Source organism: Osmia bicornis, chromosome 6 (genome assembly GCF_907164935.1).
Source record: "Osmia bicornis bicornis chromosome 6, iOsmBic2.1, whole genome shotgun sequence".
NCBI classification, from domain to species: Eukaryota; Metazoa; Arthropoda; class Insecta; order Hymenoptera; family Megachilidae; genus Osmia; species Osmia bicornis.
This window is the reverse complement of record NC_060221.1, coordinates 2,221,332-2,244,646: the sequence shown is the minus strand read 5'-3', so window position 1 is coordinate 2,244,646 and position 23,315 is coordinate 2,221,332. Positions and strand designations below refer to the sequence as shown.

The 23,315-nt window shown below is 36.0% G+C and overlaps 2 protein-coding genes across 5 annotated transcripts; one reads left to right on the top strand and one right to left on the bottom strand.

Annotated features, from left to right (window-relative positions):
- Window positions 1–239: 239 nt before the first annotated feature.
- Window positions 240–19,227, top strand: LOC114877343 (protein FAM13B). 4 transcript variants are annotated; one of them, XM_029189807.2, is made up of 11 exons: window positions 240–464; window positions 2,004–2,719; window positions 3,121–3,303; window positions 3,892–4,273; window positions 4,353–4,596; window positions 13,659–13,829; window positions 13,906–14,047; window positions 14,121–14,552; window positions 14,649–15,293; window positions 15,369–15,616; window positions 15,707–19,227. In XM_029189807.2, the coding sequence occupies exons 3-11, from the start codon at window positions 3,160–3,162 to the stop codon at window positions 15,918–15,920; spliced, it is 2,622 nt and encodes an 873-aa protein (XP_029045640.1). In that variant the 5' UTR covers window positions 240–464; window positions 2,004–2,719; window positions 3,121–3,159; the 3' UTR covers window positions 15,921–19,227. The 4 variants fall into 4 exon arrangements, with proteins under 4 accessions (XP_029045640.1, XP_029045639.1, XP_029045641.1 ...); XM_029189806.2 differs by having other exon boundaries at window positions 460–547; XM_029189808.2 differs by lacking the exon at window positions 240–464 and adding an exon at window positions 1,749–1,913.
- A 175-nt stretch (window positions 19,228–19,402) lies between these two features.
- Window positions 19,403–22,881, bottom strand: LOC114877344. The gene is made up of 11 exons (XM_029189812.2): window positions 22,751–22,881; window positions 22,277–22,534; window positions 21,971–22,188; window positions 21,447–21,876; window positions 21,095–21,389; window positions 20,747–21,044; window positions 20,328–20,684; window positions 20,132–20,245; window positions 19,953–20,068; window positions 19,754–19,886; window positions 19,403–19,673 (listed from the first exon to the last, which is right to left on the bottom strand). The coding sequence occupies exons 1-11, from the start codon at window positions 22,782–22,784 to the stop codon at window positions 19,407–19,409; spliced, it is 2,520 nt and encodes an 839-aa protein (XP_029045645.1). The 5' UTR covers window positions 22,785–22,881; the 3' UTR covers window positions 19,403–19,406.
- Between the last annotated feature and the right edge of the window lie 434 nt (window positions 22,882–23,315).

Here is a 23,315-nt window from a genome sequence, read left to right as displayed (position 1 = left end):
CCTAGTTACGTCAATATCTATCTAGATACTTTTTCGTTTCCTACCCTTTCGCTAACTTCATATTCACTTATCCCTATTCTATCTATCTGATCTTTTCTCTTTCTTTCACTACCCATCGCGTTTTCTGTCTTTTTAATAAATCCCTGCCTTCGTCCTTTCTTTTTCTCTTTCCTCTATCTCTTACTCTCTCTTGTTTTCTTTTCCCCTCTCTACGTAAAGCTCTATCTTCGTTCAAGTTCTGTCTCCGTTTTCGCGACTGGCTTCACGTGACCGGAACGGTCTATTGATTCTTGGAGGCAGTGCATGCGCCCTCGTCCTCGCGATATCTAGTGGTAAAGGGGTATGTTACGTTGCTCGGGTTCTGTTCGTCAACGCTAGAGATACAAAGGGGCTGTCAGATGTAGAAAGTGAAGGGGTGAAACGAGGGGAAGAATACGGAGAGGAGGTTGGAGAGAATAGCGGAGGTTGGTGAAAACAGTATCGTTTCGTATGGCGCTGGTGTACGATAGTTGGTCTTGTACGTTATGATTTTCGTACTTTTCTTCAGGTACATCTATTTTATTCCTTTTTCTCGTCAATCGTATATTGTAGTTTAAAAACAAATATTTTTATCCGCTGTATCTGTCTCATAATTGTCCGCAAAATCTTGTAAAAATTATGTATATACTATCGAAAGCATCACCTTAGTGAAGTGTATAAAATATATTATAGATAACTGTTTGTTTACCCACGGACGCAACTACCCCTTCTGTGAACGCGACTGTCTGTTATCGCGCGACAATCGACTTAACCAATATATATATGTAATAATGGTGTTTTTGCGCGTTCTCCAAGAACGAAATGCGTCGCGTTCCTGTCATCCCTATCGTTTCAAAGGAAAGTAAACAACTTTACAACGCGTCGCGTTACACGTTGCTAATCGTGTCTAATTCGTGTAATTCATTTACAGTGAAACTTTCGCGAAGTAAAATTATTCTCTCATCAATAATTACCGTGAGTGCAAAATCGAATGTATACTTTCTCATTACATTCTCGTATAATATCGATCGTTTGCAATATCGATTCATATTAGCGAATTTTCAGCGACGTTAAATTATTTTTTAAACCTTTATTCTTATTAACGAATTAATGTACACGATGGTGGAAGTGTGTCTCTTAGTTGCATGTATGGTTCAGGGTAGTTTTTCCAACACTCGAAATTAAAAAAAAAAAAATTTATTTTTGCATTAAATAAATTGCACTCGTTGGAAAATTGTTTACCATATAGGATAAACGAACTGCAAGGAGTTGGAATTTCTATACGTTCACGTGGTTTTGCGCGTCGAAGAAAGTTCTGGAGCAGGAAACGTGCGCGTTTGTTACTGTTGCCTGACAACAGCGAGCACTTCCGATTTTCGTCGAATCGATTACGACCAAACGAGAGTTTGAAATATCCGTGTCGATGAATCGAATACATATGTAAATACATAGAAGTTTTTATTAAAATAGATTAAATTTTTATTTAAATAATATTTTAAAAATTAAATCGTTTTTAATATATCGTGACTATAGATTGAAAAATGTGGATAGAATATTGAGAAAGGGTATAATTTTCTTTCAACATGCATACTTCTCACCACTGGTACAGGTGCTGAATAACTAGGGAAAGTTTTCCGTGGGTATTTTCTACGGTAAGATCATCACATTTGCTTCGATATCTCGAATACTAGAAGATCGTGTAATTTTCAGCGATAAGGTTAGCGTTGGGAATAAATATGGTCTGTGGAAAACAAATCTGTCGAATAAGACGGGTGATTCAATCCTTTCTCTCAGCTAGAAGAAACCATTCACTGACGCCTGTCACTTGCGAGTCTTTCTTTTACATAACCTCAAACACGCAAAAAGTGTCGTAAGGACGCGATGTGTTGCAACGTGTTAGTACAAGGCTGTCTTACGTAGTTCGTGACAGTGTAGTAGTTAGAATTTCAGTTTTTTCATCAAATACATTTTACATTTGATTACAGAAGGCAGTCGTTGATGCAGTAAAAAAGCTCGAGGAGGAGGAAAACGCGGACCATGCCAGGACAAGGAGCGAAGTGGTGACCTAAAACTCATCCTCGGCACCGACCCTCGATGCTCACGCTACGGCTGGTGTCGACTCACTTCTTGAAGCAGCCATAGGCAGTGCCCTTCGCCTCAGAGAAAGGGCTCGATGCGATGTGCCGTGATAGGGACATGAACCCAAAACTAGTCGAGTCAAACGATCTCTGTTTAACATCGTATCGGTTCTCAATATCGGCTTAAGGACATCCGCGTTTGGACAATTTAACACACGCGACCGTACCTCCTCGACGAAGGACTATTTAATTAGCCGTATCTCGCTGTGTTCAACGTGGAGAATAACATATTTTCCTCCTTCGATTTTCTTCCACCTCCTTACAACTCCTGTGATCCCAATATTTACCCCACATTATCGTTCCTTACCCGTACGTTTCATGTTTGAAAAAAATACGCTAGACGCGTGACGAACAACGAAAGTGAACACGAGGAAGATTCTTGTGGCCAGTTCGATCAACCGGAAGGTTCGAGAATTCCTCTTCTGTTTGTAAGACGATCTATTCGTCGATCGCGAAGTCGAAACAAGGACAAGCTGATAAAAAAAAAGAGGTGCAGCTTCGAAGTAGCTTCCAGACTGTACTCCATTTATTTCAATCTGTGGAGGGTCGCGAGGGAGTGCATTGTGAGTCTCTTCCTCTCTCTAATATGCTTCCTTTCAACAATCTCGATAAACGTTCACGGCACCGGACACAATGGGTGCTGGGTTTAGTTTAATCGTTCGATGCGCGTGCTTTATTTACACGGGGCTATCAAAGTCCTGTATTATGAAATTTTATCGATCGTGACGGTCTTGGGAAGGTATTCGATCGTAACACCCATTGTCCGATCGTGCTTCGAATTATCCTTTAAAGAAAACGTATGTAAAGTATGTAGAAGAACGCGAGTAGATAAGAAATTTCAAACGTCTGCTTTCGTAGCTTTCGTTAAAGTTAGTTGAACCGTGAAAGTAGAGTTTATGCGTTTGTTAATCTATTTCTAACGGGAATAGAAATGGACTGGTATTTATCAATTTAATGATCCCAGTGCGGCGACGGCGGCGGTTCACGGTGTAGACAAAGTGGGATGAGACGTCCTCAGCAGGAACATCACCACCATCTCCACAACAACCAACATAATCACCTTCATCACCACCACCTTCACCACAATCACCATCATCATCATGGATCTTCGACGAGTCCTACACGCGTACGACAAGTTCACGAGAAGGTAATTTTCCCTCGATTATGCTTCAGGTATACATTTCCCTTTGGCAAAATGTTGTTTCGAGCTTCGTTTTTGAATTATTAAGGAAAAATGCTGACCAATCGGAGCGCGTATAGCGCGCGGGCTCAGGGACGGCAGTGTCGACTACGAAAACTGGGCCTGACAATTATTCGCTCATCGTTTAAAATTGGACCAAATGACTTGAGGCTTTTTTAAAAGCTATAAAAATTAATTTACCAAGATATGTACTTTTGCTGTTTTAAAAAATTACAATTTGTCGAAATAATAATTTTGTGGCCCATTGTAGGTTGCGAACGAACGGCTCGGCACCCCGTTCGCATAGCACAATAAAAAAATCTATGTATATCTAACATTAACATATGTATCTCTCTTATGTTTTTGCATATCGTACGGCCGACTCTGAAACATAGAAAGTCTGAGCCTTTCCTAGGGAAAAAAGAAAAGAAAGAAGCCCCGCTACTCGTCTAAATATATTCTAGAGTGATGTACTTCGCATTGTCCTTTTCTCTAGGAAAGGCTAACGTGCTCACCACTGTAGATTCTAACAGCTGAATTTTGATGATTACCAAGGACGAGTCTCGTTTAGCGAAAGTGAAACGCGTCTTGGCTGTCTCGTTGTTGGGACGTAACGGAGGATCCACGAGGGTCTTTGGTAGCCGGTTGGACACGATCGAGCCGTATCTCGACACCGGGGTACCTTTCGTTGTGCATCGACTGTGCAGCTACATCGAAGCTCATGGATTTCAAAGTGCTGCCGTGTTTCGCCTGTCTGGTGGAAGTCCTAGGCTGGCGGAGAGACTGAGAGCGGCTTTCGAGCGAAGAGGGGACGCCGATTTGGAAGCTGCTGCCTGCCCTCCTACTGCGGCCACGCTTCTTCGACAGTATTTGAAAGAATTACCTCAACCAGTTGTACCATCCACTCTTGTCGCCAGACTATTGGCTATTCATGCTCGTAGGTTACTTTCCGGTAGAAAATGAATAGACGATAAATTTAATAACGATAGTCTTTTAAAAGTATCTTTAATTTCCAGAGAATTATTCCAACGATCACGACTGCTGGATCAATTCGACGAAGGAGGTTCTATCGTCTCTGCCAGCTTCTCACTATCGACTACTCGGTTACCTTTCCCTTTATCTGAGCAAATACGAAGCCCAACATGGACGTAGCGCCGGCGTTTGCGGTGTGTTCGCACCTGTGATTCTACCTCACGTTCCACCCGCTACCACGCTCCTTCGAGATATTTTGGCCGACGCCTCTCTAGTTTTTCCTGATTGGTAAGTCACACTCACGTAATTTGCCGTTTTAACTCTTTCTGGTCTCTTTCTCATCAGTGTATGCATCAGTAAACTAAACAATTCTACCAACCAACTTGAACAAATAAATTCTGTTTATTTAGAGATATTTAGATGGTAAAACCGCAACGGCCGTAAGAACTTTCTGGTAGAATATATAATGTTACAATTACGAGACAATTAGGGGAGGAGCGATTTAAACGGCATTAGTCATAGAAGAGGTTGAATCGATCAGTCTTGCTTCTTATGCGTATAAGAAGCGGTGGTAGCGCTACCGTTGAAAACGATAGCCTCGAGATTGTTCGCGTGCATCGTTCGATTCGGTTCACTTTGGTTCCACGTACGAACAGGTACGATTTCAACATCCCGCTAATCCTCAAAACACGCAAAAATCGCGTTAAATTGGCCTTTCGTCTTAATAAGTTTGATTTTATTATGGATATCGTTCAATCGTTCCCTTCGTCGTGAGTATTCCTTGCGTTTGTTATCTTATTTTTCTATTTTAAATTTTCTATTTCGACCCTTCAATTTGTTAATTGTTCGGAATCGTTTCTTTCCTTTCGCCGTCTTTTAATTATTCGGCTAAATCGAAGCGACCCCGATAACAGCCGGTGCGTTAATGAAATCTACTTTAATCGTACGATTATTATTCAGCGACCTTCCAAGCTCGAAGTCGGTACTTATTTGTATCGTTCGTCTTCCTGTTGGGATTACGCGTCTCGGTCCTTGGCCTTGTTGTGAATAGTTCGACGCCGAGGAACGTTCTTGAAACCATTCTCGATGCTTCCTTACCTTTCGTGTTTACTTTTCGATCGACGTTCAAGGAGTACGCCACGCGTTCTCGCATAGCAATAAAGTACGCGTTTCCTTTCGCTTTAAACCTTCTCATATTCGTATCATTAATTACAAATAATTATTGTGTTAAAAAAATCGAGTGCGGTAGGAGTTCTGGATTTGAAAGATTCGATTAGCTGTATCAGATTCTTGCGTAAATTTTAAATAGCCCCAAGGGAAGATCGAAAGGTAATCGACGTCTGTGCCAAGAATTTTGTCTGCGAAAATGATACTGCGTCTCTCTCGAACGACAAGGTACAACGAATCAATTTTTGGCACGCCATTGGCACCTATCGCTTGTATTTAAAAAAAGGAGTAAATTGCTTAATCTACTCGCCGCTTATATTTAATCTAAATAATTTAGCTTAGAGCTATAGTTAGAACCGTCAAACGTGTATTATATTATTATATTGAAACTTACATTATGAAGATTACAATACACCCAATGTCGTGTCTCGGCTCTGATTTCTGACTATTCGATCGACAATACCGTTGACACGCAATACGATCAGAGATAAAGTTAACGATTAAAAGCAGAAACCTGACTGGTATTCATTACACTCGATCGATACAAGAAAATTATAATCAGTAATGCATGTCGGTGGTTAATGAAATGGGTAGCTTAAAATACAGAGGATACGATGATGTCACACGCGATTGTATAAGTAATAGAGGAAATTACATTATTTTGAAACGAAATTGCCAAAAAAGAAAAATGGAAATTATTGATAGAAGGGCACGGTATAATCGGATGCAAGATCACGCGCTTCGAAGGATCGAAATAAATCATCGACGTGTTTCGACTGACGAGTTTTTTCGGTTTCGTTCGGTTGCCAAACGTTTAGGTGTAAGAAACCCGCTTACGTTGCCGGTCGCGACAGAATCACGAGCCACGATGGAAAATAACCACGCGAAAGGTATAAGCCCGTTTCGGTGAACGGTAAAAGTCATAGATAAACAACGTGGCTGCGATTGTTTTACACTTTTATTATTTTGCGGATAGCAACGATGAATGATATATTACCTGACTATGTAAAATGTAAATTAATGTCACATGCAGTATTCGGCGAAACAACCTTGCATCGTTTATCACTCCACCGATAAATCAAATGTTATTCGAACGAAATTTGGCCGGCTGTTCGCACATGCAATCGGTGATTTTATTAACGCCGCGATTTGCACGGTAGCCAATTACAATGTGTAATACGGCACGTGATGGTACGAATTATCTAAGGTATTAGCTATTAATCTTTACCGCCAATTTCGTAACAGTATTACTAATCAAGCGTATTAATAGCATCCGAAATATTTGCAATTTTAATCATAACTTTGTTCGATTAATCGAATTCGAGAAAACCGGTCACCGGTAACTATCTCCTGCTCTTCTTGTTATAAATTTTCCATCGACCTCGACGGAAGAAGATTCATATTATTTTTAACGCAGCATCGTAGGTTTCCATTAAAAAAAAAAAATTGCGATATAGAAAAGCAGGAATGTTTACAAAACTTTGAGTTGCGAAAAGAAGTTCTGCTCTAAAAAGACGATCCTCCGTTATTTAACATTCCAGTTATTCTTAGCACACGTTATTTATAAAAATGTTCTTTCGTTCGGCTCTAAAACTATCGGTAAATATATTTGAGCAGCTTCCGACGTGTTTTTATTTTTGTTGCCCGGGACGTTTGTAGCCTTAGCCGAAAATGTTAAATAATAGGTATTTCGTATTTCGTCCAAATTATGATAATATCAATGATATTTGCACGGGTGATCAAATAACGTTGTGTCACGCTTTTCTGCCGTAACATCTGTGTCCAGGATTATTTTAAAATTATTTTCGTTTTACCGTCAAACTGCGCAGATTTCTTGATTTAGCTTTAAAATTCGAACGAAAATATTGAGACGACACGTGCCGCTCTGCTGGAGGCTTGCGTTTTAACACCACACGCGTTTACATCGTTCGGTTGCCTCTTAAAAAATTTTTACACGTATTATAATATTTATTTTTGGTTAAAACGGAAGAAGCCTTTCGAAAAAAGCCGATCAAAGTTTAAAAGAAAATTGTAGGAAATTAACGATTATCGTCGACTGATTCGTTCATTGAAAATGCTTGAACGTTAATAAAGCAAAGAAAATATCATAAGAACTCGTGGCCTTTGTACGGTCATCGATTCGTCGTACCACTTACATAATACCGACAGATTATTAATGCTTCTTTCGTTGGCTTCTGACCTCACGTTGCAACGTGACATCTTTTTTTCTATTTATCTATTATAGATTACATACTCGGTTTAAAGGTCAGCTTTTGGCAAAAAGTACCGTTGTCGGAGACTAAACAATCTCATTATCGTATTTAATAATTAAAGCTTTCAAATTAAAGCTAATGATTCGATCGTGTAGCTTTTCAATTGAAGCCTTCGATTTCTTGTCTTCCTGTTTATCGAAACGAACGATTGAAAGATCGAAAGATCGAATCCTTGGTACACTTTTGCAAAGAGGGAACGGAACGCACGGTTCTTAGATTATTTTCGTTGGCAATTGGAGGATGGCTGTGTCGAAAATTTCCTCCTTACAAATCGACCTGTTCTTTCGACTAGAAATACAGATAACAGATTGTAACGATTCGAGGTGTTTATTCATACGTACGGTGTAACTGCGTTCGAGATCGAGGAAATTTATTAGGAAGGATTACGTCAGTGTTGCCGCATCACCGCGTCGAACAGACTGGTTGTGCACCAGAGTCGAGAACGACCCACGAGACGCTATTAGAACCGACTATTAGTCTCGTGACTGCCTTTCAACGCGTAAACACGCGCATCACGAGGTTAACCCTTTCGTTCTGGATTACGTATCTAGAGAATGCTTCAGAAATGATTAGATCCTATTTCGAAGATTGGACGTCCGACTTCCGGGGTGACCGTGGGTGCGTTGAAAGTCTGGCGTCCAATCTTTAGAGGATAATGTAACAACGGATAAAGTAATCATTTTCGTTCAGCTCCGTTAGACGTTTCCGTTTACATAATACCGGTAGCAAGCGGTTTCGAAATCTACCGTATAAAAAATGAATCAACACCGAGTTGATTTGTTCAGGCACGAAGTTACAACACAAAATGCAACACGTTCGTTGCACGATGCTACTGTATGCTATTGCCGGCTGATTTTACGATCTAGCTTCGAGCTAAATGTACATCCACCGACCGAAAATAACGCGGTTTGACGTCAGTATGCCAAATGTGTGATCACGAGGTACCTTAAGTATCGAGCAACCAGCACTATTCTGCTTCGTTGTATCTTGAAAAGATATTAAGGAATTAGAATGATTCCTGTTGATTCCTATTGAAACAAAAGTCACTGTGAAATCTTCGAAACAGTCTTATTCGACTAGACGAGGCATCTCGTGCTGATAAGATGTCTACCTCGAAACAGAGCAAGTTCTGTTTGAAAGATTTCTTGAAAAAAAAAAACGAATAATCGCGTGAGTAAATGGAATTTCGTTTTAAAAGATGTGCCTAAGAATAGCGTCTTCAAATGCCTGGTATCTTTAAGTTTAATAGAAAAAATCATCACAAATGTTTGAACAAACTTTAAAATTGTATCTGGTAAGCTTCGGTTAACGAGAAAACAGAATCACGTGCACACGGACTTTGCCTCGAGTTGAATGAAACGATTGCGTTAATTACCAGATACGATCATTGCGTTCATTTGAAGAATCTTGGAAGAAGATTATGTCCATAGTACACTCGTGATCGAGTCATACTTCCCGTGGAAAAATTATGATAATATTTATATTTCATCCCTTTCGTCATAATTGAAACATTCCTGATTATTTTATCAGCGCTTCGCTTAATTGCCTTTCATATTTATCACCAGAACAGCCGCGTTTCGTTTCGTTTCGTTTCGTTTCGTTTTTATTGAAATGAAAAATGATTCTATCCTAATTTATTTTTCATCCACCGTTCATTTATTTTCCAAATTTATTTTAGGTTTAAAGATAGCTATCTATGTGTTCAATCGTCGGCTATGGTAGCGTTAAATCTTTCTAAAACCCATCGGTTATCTATCTTTCGCTGGAAATAAAAATGAAGTACCAGATCGACGACAAATTATAACGTTAAAAAGCTACCAAAACGTATTACACGCGCGTACGTGGTGAAAGGACGGATATTAATTCAGAATCGCGATATTAACCAATTCGTTGGCAGTGTCACATACATATGTATGCGTGACGTTCCAATTTCTCGTGGGAGACCACCGTTACACGTGTGCTACGACCATGAATTCGCATTTTATACGCGTCGAAATGAAAGAAAAGAAATCGAACAACGATGTTAAATCGCGTTATCTTATATTTCCTAAGAAAAGCCTTCATTCATATTCGCGCAACAATTTTCAAAATGAATTCCAAAAAGAAATCTTGTTCGTTCAGTCTTTTTTTTTAAACACTCGCATCGGTGAATGCATTAACCATGAAGCTTGTTGGTAGTGGGAACAAGTTCCGAACCGGTTCCGAGATGTTTGTTTCTTCCGATGCGGCAATATACAGAAAAGCAAGGATGGTTCCTCTGCCTCTTATCAGCCAATTGTAAATCTGCATATTCTACATGCTTCCTTCTTTCACCCATCTCTCTCTTTCACTATTGATTCAAGATAAAGAGAACGTAACATGTAGCCAGGTGAATTTTGCAATCTCACGTCGATTGCAGTCGACGAAATTCACACGGTTGCGTGAATTTCCATAGGTGTCTCGAGAATAGGAGATTGGATTCTTGGAGCCTGCCACGTGGATGCAGCTCCTAAGGAGTACACTCGGCAATCCTCGGGATGATTACGCTGTTAGCGTAGCTCTGTGAAATTCCATGGTGGTCTCTAAAATGAGAGAAAGGTACTCAGGTTTTTCGTTAGGAAACGATTGGGAACGTAAGTAATTGCATGGAAGCCGGTTTCAATTTATTACCAGGCGATTTTCGAACGAATTATCGAAACGATTGCGAACGTTGTGGCATGGAAGTGCATAGGTCCGGGGAATGGTAGAACGGTAGAGAACGGGAGAGAACGGTGGAACGAGAGAAAGGGTTCTTGGGCTCCGTTCCATCGTGATCATTTCTTTGGGTTTGTCACGTGCTGCAGTCGGCTCGTACGGAGGAGCAGCAGTAGAGTGTCGTGACGGGAAGATCGGTGTCAGTTGCAGCGTAGGAATATAGACCGGGCTCGAACCGGCAACCAGCGTAGTCTGATTTCTGCCTTGGTCCCTGCTGTGCGTGCCTTTTAATCACGATACGTGGAACGCTCCAGCTCCATGTAACTCCTCCACCTTTGGCCCTGGTGGAACGATTTCGTATACGAATCAACGTTCTTCAGTCAAATTTTCCACGTATCCTACGCGTCCGTTGGCCGAGTATATCCAAAAGCCTGTATCTCCTGTTCCTCGTGGACAAGAACGGCTTCTTATCGAACTTTATCCGACTCGAAGTGTGCGGCGCGGCGTTTCTTCGGTGAACAGTCGAATCAGAGAACTGTCGTGTCTCGTCTAGGCTTTAGAACTTAAAGCTGACCATAAATGTTCCATCGAATCACCGAAAGACTCGTGTTCGCGCCGGTGGTCCGCCATTGGAAAAGAAAGTTGGTGTTCGTGATTACATGAGCCACTTCTATGACTAAAGGGATTCTCTCCTAGTAAGTTCGTAATGTTTCTTTGATGAAAAATATTTTTATTACCGTTCTTTTTTACCATAAGAAGTATTTGACGAAGATTTGAAATCTTGAAGCTGTTCGGTCGAAATTTTAAGGCTTTTTTTATCTGCTTACCGGCAAATTATGCAACCGAATCTTGTTACTATGTTTTTTACAGCAAAGTCGGCGAGATACTAATGTTTCAAGTAATTCGATTTACCGGAAATGCCCGAAAATAAGAAAAACAAGTTATGTAATGGCATCCTTTGCCGCATTTCATTTCTTTTATATCGTGTACGATAAAAATTTCAAGTATTCAGAATATTTATCATTTTTATAGAGGATCTATTATCGATGATCAGTCGTTGAACGTTCTTGATCAACATTAATCGAATCATTTAAATGGAGTTATACTCGTGTGTTGCACCGTGTATTGATTCGATTACTAATCGATGGAACAACTGCAAAGCGTATCAGCGATTCGATGCAAATTACGATTTTTAAGAGCAACGCGATGCTTTGTATTTTAATTGCATTTCAGTTATTAATAACAGTATCAACTGGATCCGAGAATAATTTAATAATATTATGATGCTTATAAAGTTAAATTTATCTTTTTATTTTAATCACGTTCATGTTATTATTAATAGTAATATTAAGAATATTAATAACCATAGCGTAAAGAAAATAGAATAAAAAGAAATTTTTTCAAACACTTGCGATATTCACGGATCCATTTTCAGTTTCATGGAGTTTCACTATCGATGCCTTTTTTCTTGTTTTATTGAATGTAATTTCGTTGTAAGGGATTTGAAAACAATATGCAGATAAGATGCGTAACATCTACGTGACCTACCTCACGTTCAGTGTTCTCAAAGGCATTTCCATTAAACGTCGATCGATTAAAACCGGCTACCCTTTTCATCCTGTTGGAAACGCATTTCGCTCGACTTCAACTCGGACATTTGTCCAACGAGCATTTTTACGATAAATTTAGCCGGATTAAAAGATACGAACATTCGGAATGTTTGCACAGAGCGTTCTTAAACGCGTGGAAAAGTAACGCGAGGACAAATTTCCGATACGAATAATTGATAAACTTTAATTTCCTTTCTCTATCATTAAAGCGATGGAAACAAGTTTTTCTTTTAAATTTTATGTTCACGGGAAGTTTTTCTACGTTTACCTTGAACGTATCGTAGGAACCGGGTAAAGAAAAAATATTCTTCGTAATTTGCAAATAAATTATAGCTTGCGAAAGGAGTTTGTTGCAACAATGTTGCGTTTGTAACCTTCACCTTTAAACGCATCGTTTATAAAATTTTGTCTATGTTACTCCTCCATAAAAAAGAAATGATTCACACAAAATTCTTGCAACTTTCTCTCTTATCACCATAGGATACGTGTTACGTTTCATTATAGGAAATACTTATTGAAACGCTTATTGTATCATTTTATATAATTGAAAGGCGATAAAGTAACTCGGCAATTACACAATCGTCATTTAGTCAAGTTCAATTTGATTCCACATCTCGACACGTTAATATGTTTGCATTCGCTTTTCGTGTTCATTAACTCGCATCGAGTGACAAATATTTATCTGTAATTAATATTGTCGGAACTTGCACCCAATTAACATTCCATCATTTTTGAACGTTCCTTTCGTTGCCGTATCTGCGGAACTGTTACAATTGCTCGACAGGAAAAAAGAGTGTAAGATACAGGAATAACGTTATGATTCATTCATAAAACAAATACGTCATCGATACATTAGGAAGCGCAATTTCATTGAAATCAATTCGAATGTACGTCGAATTGACTCTCGTTTACATTTTTAAACAAATAGTCTTCGTGTATTGGAAAAACGATAATTCAAAAAATGGATTAAAATTTTTGAAAATGAATTCGATGATCAATCGTTATCGGTAAACGTTTGATTACGTTGGTGTAAAAAAAAAAAAAGGAGAAAGGTGCAGACTAGGCGGCCACCTAAGACCCTCCAAGGTCTAGGGCCCCCATAAGACCATTTTGCATCTAAGAATGCAAGAAAAATAATGTTTACTTGAATATTACAAATCTAAATTAGTTATACAAGCTTTAATGTTAATTTTCTAAATTTTATTTCGGTCACTTTTTTTATGTCATATATGGGGCCCTTTTTCGGAGTTCGCCTCAGACCCACGAAATCTCAGGGCCGGCCCTGGGGTCTATAGGAAAATTCCTGGGTGAATTGAAATAGAACGAGGGTAGAAAATTAGTACATATGTACATAGCATGCGAGTGGCTTCGTTTCGATAGTATCTTTCTTACGGAAAGAAATAGTATCACGAGGACCGATGACTCACTGCGAAAGTATTTACGCTCTGCAGTTTCTTCACTAGACCGCACGTAGATCGTGTTCCTTGATACGACAACGTGTATTGGGTTGATCCCCTTCCGTGTACATTCCAACGCAATGTTTATTCAAATTTTCGTCATACGAAAAATAAAAGTAAACCATGACTCTTCCAAAATGTATATTCATTACTTTTCCATTTGATTGCAGCATCCGTGATAACGTGGTGAACGGCGTGATCCCTGCTAGTGACTGTAAAATCTGCAAGGACGAAAAAGACGAGCAGCCGAAAGACTCTGAAGCATCTTCTCTGCTTTGCGCGCTGAAACCGCGTAAACGTAAGGAACGTCGCGAGTCCTGTCAAGAACGAAAGCTAATAAGGTACCACGAATAAACGAAAGAGAAAAGGAAACGTATTATATGTGTGTTCCTAATTAGAAATGAAATTTGTTTGTAGAAGCAACAGCGAAGAACGCGTTCTTGAAAGTCCAACCGAGACTGCGGACACGATTAGACGCGTGAGCAGTCACGAGGATTTCAACAGCGAAGAACATTTGCTCGTTTTGTCTCAAATTGGGCAAGAAATGGGTCACGGAGTGGTGAGTATCGTCGACGTAACACTATCGATCCAAAGATCTTGTATCGTGATAGATTTGTGATTTTCCTTTACAGAGATGCGGAGGACTTCCTCTGCACGAAAGAACAAACGTCTCGCCTGTATCTAAGAAAATTCCACCGATTCCATCGCCTTGCGAAACCGCTCTAGAAACCGAGAAATTCGAATGCGATGCCGAGAAACTGAGAAGCAGCGAACGTTTCAGTCGAAGTATCACGCCGAGAGGAAGAAGGCAAGCTCGAAGAAGAAGAGTGCACAAGACCACTGATGCCGAGAGTTCGAGCAAGGAAAACGAGGAAGAACCTGATAACATTTATAACATTTCGTCGAGTCCCAGTAGTCGCAATGGTTCTCCAGCTCAAAGTTTTTTGGAAATGCTCAGCAGTGGACCCAGTCGATCACCATCGCCCGCTCGTCCGCCAACAGTTGATCACGAAGATTTAAATAATCCTAGTTTAACGAATTGGACTTTCCAAAGACAAGAAAGTGTAAGAAACAAATGGCGTATTAAAAAGTCTTCTCTTATTGTTCATTTTTCTGAGAACAATCATTGAACGTATTGCGTGTTAATTGCTCTTTTATAGGAAGAAGCTGATGCCCGAGTAGAAGCTATGCTCTCCCCACGAAATTCTTTATTGTTACCTAGGCGCTTTTATTCTGAAGATGAGATACAACCAAATACTCCAAACGTCGCGGAGCTTGGATTGAAAAACTTAACAAAACATATAAACGGCTTGAAGAAAAAGATAAAAAAGTACGAAGATGAATTCGAAGAAAACTTTGGTTATCGTCCAAGTCATTCTGATAAGATGAGCAATAGGGACATAAAGAGGTTGTGTACAGAGTTGAATAAGTTGCGAAAGGAGCATAAGTTGTTAAAGGAAGATCCAGTTAGCGCGTTATTAGCTAACGCAAATAACAGATTAAGTAACGGTAGTCCAACGAATAATAATAATAGTCAAGAAAAGTCTAGAGCTACGTCGATGGAGGAAATGGTTAAAGAAGTAGAAAAGAAACTTAGCGAAAAGAGATTAAAATACAACAGACCCGATAACATGGAAGAACTTACTTACGAACAACTAATGGATGAAAAAACTGCCGTTCAGAAGTCTTTGCTTCATATCGAGAATACATTCGGCAGACCGGTTTCGAAAGAAGATAGAACTGTTGTGCGACCTTTATACGATAGATATAGAACTTTAAAAAGATTACTCATTAGGGCAGGAGTGGTAAGCCTTATAACGTTTTAATCTGAATATAAAAATTTATCTATTTACTTATGTTTATTAATTATGTTTTTAAAGAATAAAAATAAGGATAGTATCTCAGAATTAGCGACTATTTTGGAACACGAAGCAATGGACTTCACGTCGTCCAACTTACCTAGTAATCAGTCTGATGCAGAAAGAAGAGCGAGTGAACCGGATATGTCGCATAGAGGTATTTTGGATTGTATAGATTCGGTTGATCAATTACCAACTGACAGTGATAGTCAGCATAGCAGTAGCGAAGGAAGCCGCAGCAACAATGAAAGTCTTCACGCGCTTCCACAGTAAGTTTTTTTTAATACAATAACAATCCATATGTGTATCTATCACGCATATATGTAAATGTATTATTGAATAATTGAATTTAATTGCAGAGAAGAATTATTGGTGCAACAAAAATTAACCAGGGAAGAGAAAAAACGTTTGCGACGAGCTTTGAAAGAATTAGAAGCACAATTTGAAGCTCGAGCTGGTCGTAGAATGCAAAGAGAAGATCGTGGACCGCAGGTCAACACAGTTTATGAATCGTATAAACAGGCTAAAGCAAAGCTTAGACTGATTGACGCTCTTGTGGCTAAAAACGCTTGACGCAGTATCTAATTGGTGTTGTAAATTTTAACACGCAACCACGGTAACGATACAAAGAATCTTCAACATCCTGAAACGTGTGAAATATGCACAGTGATTATATTATACAATCGATAAATTATATTGTATTCTTACAATTGTAACTGATACCATTGTGCAATAAGGAAGAATGTTTGAGCGAAAGCATGAAGGCAAAACATCATCTGTTGAAACAGGAAATGTAATATAATACATATGACAATTTGAATTTATTCAAAAATCAAAACGTTTTAAGAGAAGGAGCAAACGAATACTTGTAGCTAAAATCGTTCCTGTGTCGATGATAATGGTTCAATGGTCAACATATTCAATTAATAGAAAAATATTTGAGATATTCAATTTTCTTACAATGCCAATGAAAATAATTATTGTACGCGATAAAACATGATTACATACAACATTTCAAGGAACGATTTCGATTATTATAATTAACGACGTCATTTTGATAAGATCTAATCATTTCGATGACTCTTACGGACACACCAGAATTTCATCACGTGATATCATGCGATAATAAAGGATAAGGTTACTACCAAAGTAGCATTTCGAACTCTAAGCACTATTAGAAAATAACAGTGGCTATGGCATTACAAATATGAAAGCAATCTGTCGATTTGCACTTTACTTTCTTCAAAATACTCGATGACAGCTTTATGATACAACAAAGAAGCATTGATTTCATAGGAGTTATTGCAAATGTTTGCCTGTTTGTACGAGAAACTTTGTCTAACAAAATGTTGAAAAAAAAAAAAACAACACAGTGAATAAGTAATACCACTGATTTGCTCCATCGAATTTTGTACGTATTTTTACGGATATCATCTAACATTTTGTCATTTTATAATAGAAATTTTGAAAATTCATTTCTTCCTACTTAACGGTAATTGTATATTTACATTGCGTTGTATTATAAGCGCATCATTTTTTTACATTTTTCTACGTTTGTGTGTTTATCTGTGTTTAACGAAGCGTTAAACAGATAGCAACATAATAATCGAAGAAAAATGTTACTTAAAAAGTTATATCTACATTTCTTCCTATGAATCAAATGAATAGAAGATCAAAAAAAAGAATACAACACCCGTGAATAAGGAACAGAAAAGGGTAATAAACGCGTTGTATATGTCCTTTCATGAACAGAGATTAGTATACTGATGTGTACATTCACATTGCTCTAATTACAGCAATATCATATTTTCCTTTTTACAATACTATGACGCGATAAATCATTATTTTAGAAATTGATTTGTCAGTGGATCGTTAATAGAAGAAGCAAGTATTCTAGATCGTATATTATTTAAAATAAAATTAATACATTCATCTTATTATTTAGAAATTATCACCAAATTGAATGTTGAGAGTAAAGAACGAATCTGTGGGGTTATATTTGTAATGTAAGTAAGTACCTTGTAAGAGATATCACATGTTATAATTGTAGAGTACTATAAACTGTTACAGTCTTATAGCGTATTAAACATATTCATTAAAAGCTCGTTAATTTTTGCGTTTAGTACTTGACAAGTAAAATTTTAAGGCAATTAGTCTGACGTAATGTAAGTTTAAAGTATATGTATAAATGATAGCCTTAAAATTTAACTTGATGAAGTATTTCAATTGAGGGTGCTACAGTTTTGAGTTTAAAGCATAAATGGAATAAATGCTTGGCGAATTTTATTATCATGAAAGTGCACCGAGATGGGGGGTCAGATTATTCATTTTTCTTTCATTTAATAATTTCACAAAGTTTAAACTTTGATATAGATCAAGGATCAAGAATTTAAAAAAAAAACCATGTGACATGCGTTGTAAATTATGTATCATTCAAAAGTATATCGTAAATTATATCGACCAATGTTAACGTTAAAATTTTTTATAAAATTATGTCAGAAACCATATTTTGATTCCTTGTTTACATATTGTGGTTAATTGTTCGTTCTGTTGATTAAAAACAATGACGGCCCCGGAATCTACCGTGCTAATTCATTTCGCACACACGTATGAAGAAATCAGTTTATTTGAATATTTTAATCTTACATTGATATATTTGAGATTCATTATAAATGATATCTACTAAATTACGCAAAACAAAAAAGTGTACGATTTTTTAGACCAAAGCATTTTTTAGTCTGTGATATAATATGAAAGATATATACTGCTTGCGTTAATATGGGAGAGTGTGTGTGAGAAGTATTTAATTTCTAATCTTTTATTTTCCGCTTTATAGAAAGCAATGACGATGAATGATCCCAAAACAAATGGTAGCTCAAGTAATATATACATTTTCTTAATAATAAAAAGAAAGAAAGGAAGCTAAAGTAATTAATCAGTCACAGAAACTCTGGCATTTATTCAAATATTAAATCTGATACGAATCTATCAATTCTTAGTAAGAAGTGTTATCAATTTCCGAACGCGAAATCGATTAGTCCAACTAATTGTATTTTTACAAAACTATTATTAGAAGAGAATTCATTTTATATTTAATATCAGAAGTATTTTTATTTCAGCGAATTTTGTATGTACGGATAATGATCTTTATGGTAAAAGAAAAAATGGGTACTGGCTTAGAATTAAGATAACAATTTATATTAACGTTATTCAAGATACATTTTGTAGATTGTAGAAGAAACGTATCTTTGCGAGTATAAGAGTGAAACGCGTGATTCTGTGTAGTTGCTTGAGAGAAAAATATTTCTGCCACTATATTTTAAAGTCCGTATATATTTGAGAATGAGCTAACCATTACGAGTAACCAGGTTTTGATTCATTAAAGAAGACGTTGACCTTCGCTATACATATACATATTAAATCGATCATGATTTCTTACGATTTATCTAGACATAACTGTTGAAATTAAAAAAGAAACGAGTAATATTAAATTAATAAGTTACGGTAAGTTTTTGTTCGTATATGTATTAAAAATAGATGCATACAAAACTAACAAAGTTAAGAAAAGAAGACAGAAAGTGATTTATGTAGAGTAAAATTTTAATTGTTTCCGGCGATTATAAATGTGTGATTATGTGCATACATATACCCAGTATGTATAGGTACCACCAGTTGCATACTTAAATACACAAAACCATACATACATACATGCAAATTACTATTATAAGAAGTAGCACGCAGAATCGAATAAAAAAAAAAGAGAGTATGATCGATTAAAAGTATTGCGTTTATTATAGAAAATAATCCTAATGAAATTCCTCAGATATCTGTAATCTAAGTTCTGATAATAAGTTTTTATCAAAATTTTGAGCTACACTTATGACGATTACAGTATTTTACTTATTGCCTTACAATTGTTTTATTGTAAAATGTATATTCATTGTCTTAAATTATTGTCCATTTGAAGTTCCGTTTATTTCTGCAGAAGTAAATATGGAAAATAATTCAATAATTAAAGATGATAACATGTTCAACTTAGAATCAAAACATGATACCTTATTACGACGATAATTTCAATTGTTTTTGAAACGTTTGAATTTGCCGTAAAAGTCCAGCTAATCGAATAGAAGTAGGTTCTCTTGTTGAAATAACACTAGTCCCTCGCCTATGATATAATTTATGTTGGCCATTTGTTCCATCAGATTTGGTTAAAGTGAACGGCGTGGTGGAATACGCTTTATTTGATTGCAGTGGTATTTCAGTTGATATACAAACGTAACTATTCTTTTCTTGCAATAGTTTCATTTGACGTTTTAATGCCATTACCTAATAACAACAAAGATTAGAACATAAGTAGATATTTTCGAGTATTATAAATTTAATTTGAAGAATTAAGGTCATTTTACTTCTTTATATAAATTGATAACAGCATTTATCTCATCCTCTTTAGCATTCAATTCTTTTTCAAGGCTTATGATCTCTTCTTCCAAATCTTTATCAGTACATTTTTTTGCCTTTGCTTGCAATTTTTCGTATTTTCTACAGTTGTTAAAAAAAATAGTAAATAATTGTAATTTAAAAGTTTCGAAGGTTGATATAACTCACATATTCATTTCTTCAAACTGATCATGAAGATGAACTAGAACCTCTCGTATTCCTTTCGAATTTTTACAATCCTCAATTGATGAAGTGTTATAAAGGTGTTTATCATTTACATTATCCTATAAATTTTGAAGCAATTTAATCATTTATACGATTTTTCGTTGTATATATGGAATACTTACTCCTAACTTTAAATTTTGTTGGGAAGCAAATAGCTTCAATACTTTAGTATTGTCTGTACTTTGCAGCACTTGTGTGCTACTAAGTGTATTTAATTGATTTTCTGATTTAGTATCCTGTAGGTAATAAATTTTAATTACTCGTCAAAGTTAAACACACATTTTTAGTAATATGCTTTTTTTTTTTTGTAAAACAAACCTTTTCCGTATGATAATTTTCGTACGTGTACGCACTCCCTTTAACCATTTCTTGTATATCCTGATAACGTTTTATGGTTGACTTCAAATTTATATTTAAATCATTTAATCTTTTTTTATTATATTTTAAAGATGCGTTTTCATTTTCTAGTAAACTGTCATTTTGATTTACGAATGAATTTTCCTTTTGCATATGCATACCATTCATACGGGTATTTACATAAGATAATTTACTACATTGATCATTCATTTGCTCCATCAGAAGAGATACAGGTTTCATACCTCGACTAACTTTACGAATGAGAAGTGGAGTGATTCCACTTATTGTAGGTTGCTTCGTTTTCATAATGCTTAAAACCTTTTAAATAGAAAAAAAAATCTATAGCAATGTATATTTCATTCTTGTATAATGTAACATACTTGCTGAATATTTAAACCTAAATTATGACTTGGTGTCACAGAAGTACCAACTACAAAGGGTATATTTCTAAAGTTGAATCTACCAAAGTATGAACGATTTGCTCTTTTTAATTTTGAAGCCAGTGTAGGCATTTCATAATTATGGGTAATCAATGGATCACAATATGATGTTTGCAGAATTGAATGCTCATACTGGTGTGAATTACATTTCTCCATGGTACATGCAGGGGACACTGGAACTTCCAAATCACAATTTCTATTTGAAGTATTCGTTCTACTTCTAAAAGCAGAAATATTTCTAAAATACATAAAATTATTATTCTTACAATTATCATTACAGAAACTTACTCTATTTCATCTTTAGATACATATTGCTTCTGAGAATTATTTTGTTGACTACTTTCATCAATGTCACACTTGTGTTGGAAGTCATCATCTTCACATTTCGGCTTTATATTTAGAAATTGTTTTTTATTTTTAGCCGAGGATAATACATTCGTGTTGTTTGTGTGACGATCAAGTTTCGAACGTTTACTAGAAATAACACAAGTGCTACCACTTGTTGCTGCTTTGTTGTGATAAATTTCTACTACTTCATTCGAAGTCTGTTGAGGCTTGCCAGGATGACTATTAATTGTACTATCTAAAACATAAACAAAAATCAGTAGAAAATTCTTAAACGAACGTTACAATTTCGTACTTTTTGGTTTTCGCTTTTTTGTATCCTTTCTTCCTAAAAGATTTGTATCTTTCGTGGTCACGGTACTTTTCGAATTAGAACAATGTAATTTTCTTCTGCGTCTTTTAAGTTTTGTCGAAACAATATTGTCTAACTTACTCGAGGAACCTTTTTTACTCGATAATGTGGAAGAACCTGCTTTATCATTCTTCTCAGTTTTTGTGTAAATTTTGTTTTTACCTGGTGACTCATTTTTTATACTTCCAATAGTATTTAATTTAATATTATCTCTTGCAGAAGACAATTCTTGAAGCAAATATTCATTTTGATTATCCAAAACTAATTGCTCAAATAACTTGTTTGGTTTCCCAGCATCTTCCACCAGTTCTGCAGAATATTGTGCTAAATCCTTTTGATATGGATATTGCAAATAATGATTTTGCTCACTACACTGTCAATAATATTTTTGCAAGTATGATTATGAAGAATAGTGTTTTTGCAACATACATTAAACATATTCAACATATGGATACAATGTTTACTACCATATTTTCTTTGTAAATTGGTGATAATGGTCTTGATTGAATTCGTGTACTTTGTGGAACACTGTATGTTCTAGGTGTATCTGTAGATAATTCAACTTCTGTTTCTTTTTGTACATTTGAGCTTTCCATTTTTTCATCTTCTTTATATTGCATGTTAATTTTTGATATTATATTTTCTAAGTTGGAACTTAAGCACAATTCGTGCTGTTGATAATTACCTAGAACAAAACATACTCTTAGATTTATTTTTAACACCTTGCAACAAAGAATGTGGAATAATAAAACATATTAAATAGGTGATTGTACCATCATCATTTATAGATGTACATGGAATATCAAGAAAATCTTCTGAAATATTATTAGGGTTTATCTGTTTTGAAATTGTAATTTCATTATCAGAGATCTCTGTTTTTGAATTCTCAGAGCTCAGATCATTCGCGCTTCCATCAGATTTTTGTATTTGTGGTATGTCATGATATAACATTTTCATATATTCCATGTGGGATTTCAAAGATTCGCATCTTGTTTTTGTTGAATGCAACCATTGTCTTACATTTTTCACATCTAACCAAATTTCAACATAATATATGTACATATATATGTATATATATAATTAAATTGCCATTAGACTTATTAGAAATAAGATCAGAGTGAAGATCAGAATTAGAATGCTATAGGTAAATTATTTCAATACATTTAAGGTAGTAATCTGAAAAGCTATCTTACTGCAACACCTGTCAAAATAAAATATTGAAAATGAGTAAATATACAAGTTAGTACCTGCACAATATTTTCTTGTGTGATTAATATCCATGTTTCTGTTTCCATTGATCGATATGCATAACTGAATTTCAAATAATCGTCATAAAAAAATAATAAAAACTGAAAATTATGAAACAAGTAAAAGAATTTGTAATAATATAAAAGTAAAAGAAATCTATAAAAATTCATAAAATAAGAATTCACAGGTTATACATTTATTATTTATCGATTACATTTTGACTCGTAATTCTTTTGTTTTTTAATCCGTTTTTCTTTCATTAAAAGAAGAAAGAATATTCAAAAATTTCAAAAGTCAGTCATGAAGTGTTTTACATTAGATGGAAATAGAAACTACTTCTGAACAGGCTGAAAGTAAGGGCTCTTTCGAAGAAAAAAAGAAAGAAATGTAAAATTTGACATTATGAACAGGGTTAATTTAATAATAGGATAAATTCATATCAGTTGAGCGAGAATCAGATATATTTGCGAGTTGGTAACAAATTTAAAATCAATTCAAAAACAATTTAACACCCGTTAAATTTTTAAATTGAACTGTTATGTCATTGATTTGCAGTATTTGGAC